A 1,337-nucleotide genomic window follows, 5' to 3' on the forward strand; every position below is an offset into this window, starting at 1 on the left:
GAAGTTGGTTCCAAGGTACATTTTTTTTATCCTTTTTAAAATAAAACCTTGAAATTTACTTCGTTCGTTCACTTACCTTTGAATACATCGGGATAGCTGCGTTCCAGACAGCACAGTTTCCACACGAGGAGACAGAAATGATTCTCCACCCACTTGTCGCAAACCTTGGCACAGTTTACTCCGGGGCTGCTGAGAAATCCGGCCTGGATTTCCGGCAGACCCACGCGATTCTGTTGGTTTAGAATTATTCGGACATTGTCTCCGACCAGAACACCGGATGTATTACGATCCAACTCATCTTTCCTGCAAATGGAATAACAATAATGAAAAAAAAAAGAAAAAAAAAAGAGGTTTGATGGAAGGAACTGTAACTGCTAAGGTCTTGTCGTCCCGAAATTGAAGAGAGAAGAAAGACAGGATAGGAGAAAACCAGCCGTTCCGAGATCGAACCTTGTCACATCCCTTCAGGATAAAATCCGCCCCGGGCAGGAATCGAACTCGTGGCCTAGCGCTTACAAGGCAGACGCGCTACCAACCAAGCTAACTTTGATTTATTAATGCTGGGTTCTACACATTAAATTTCTGAATCTTGGTTCACGTATTCTCGCGACTAAACTACAAAACAGATTATTTTCCTCCATATAGGATAAGTAATATCTACTCAAAACAAACTCACGTATAATGGTCGGTCAAGTCGAACTGGAAATCCACAGCCTTGTCTGGAGTCATAGACAGCACTGATTCCGATAATCCCAACAAAAATGTATATACTTAGAAACCGTATTCGCTCTTAGTACCAAAAGGATTCGCCGATTTTCGGAACGCTAGTGTGCCACGCGATTCCGGGATTCAGAAATGTGTATTCCCCGCATTGTCGGCTCTGTTCACTCAACACCCCGATCCCCGATGAACTAAAGCAAATTCCTGTCCTGCACTAAGGACTAGTAACAACACAGTGGAAAAGTGTTGGAATGTACGTGGAAGAATGACCTAATGGCCAAGTTTCCGACTTTTGACAAACAACTTGCATTTTATGAAACCGATTGTTCTCACGAGATTTTGTTTTACATTACACTGATTGTTTTCACAGCAAGGGTATATCAACTTCAGTGATCCATTGGGAACTGGTGCATTCAAAGTACTATCCCCGCTGGCTTATACAGAACCACTTACCTGGGTATAATGGGTGATATTATCGCGAGTTGTGCGTTCATCAGTTCTACATTCTACTATTCTACACAAAAATGTATATAGAAACCGTACCAAAAGGATTCGCCGATTTTCGGAACGCTAGTGTGCCACGCGATTCCGGGATTCAGAAATGTGTATAACTCGAA

General features: G+C 42.5%; 1 protein-coding gene across 1 annotated transcript; it reads right to left on the reverse strand.

Annotated features, from left to right (window-relative positions):
• Positions 1-68: 68 nt before the first annotated feature.
• On the reverse strand, positions 69-766 carry LOC103522984 (breast cancer type 2 susceptibility protein homolog). The gene is made up of 2 exons (XM_008488064.3): positions 677-766; positions 69-303 (listed from the first exon to the last, which is right to left on the reverse strand). Exons 1-2 carry the CDS (start codon positions 727-729, stop codon positions 69-71), a joined length of 288 nt encoding a protein of 95 aa, XP_008486286.2. The 5' UTR covers positions 730-766.
• Positions 767-1,337: the final 571 nt, after the last annotated feature.

This window comes from Diaphorina citri, unplaced genomic scaffold, assembly GCF_000475195.1.
Source record: "Diaphorina citri unplaced genomic scaffold, Diaci psyllid genome assembly version 1.1 scaffold13487, whole genome shotgun sequence".
NCBI lineage: Eukaryota > Metazoa > Arthropoda > Insecta > Hemiptera > Psyllidae > Diaphorina > Diaphorina citri.

Coding starts and splice junctions, on each gene's coding strand:
- LOC103522984 (XM_008488064.3), bottom strand. CDS start 729: ATGACTCCAGACAAGGCTGTGGATTTCCAGTTCGACTTGACCGACCAT. Junction 304..676: donor GACTTGACCGACCATTATAC/GTGAGTTTGTTT, acceptor TTCCATTTGCAG/GAAAGATGAGTTGGATCGTA.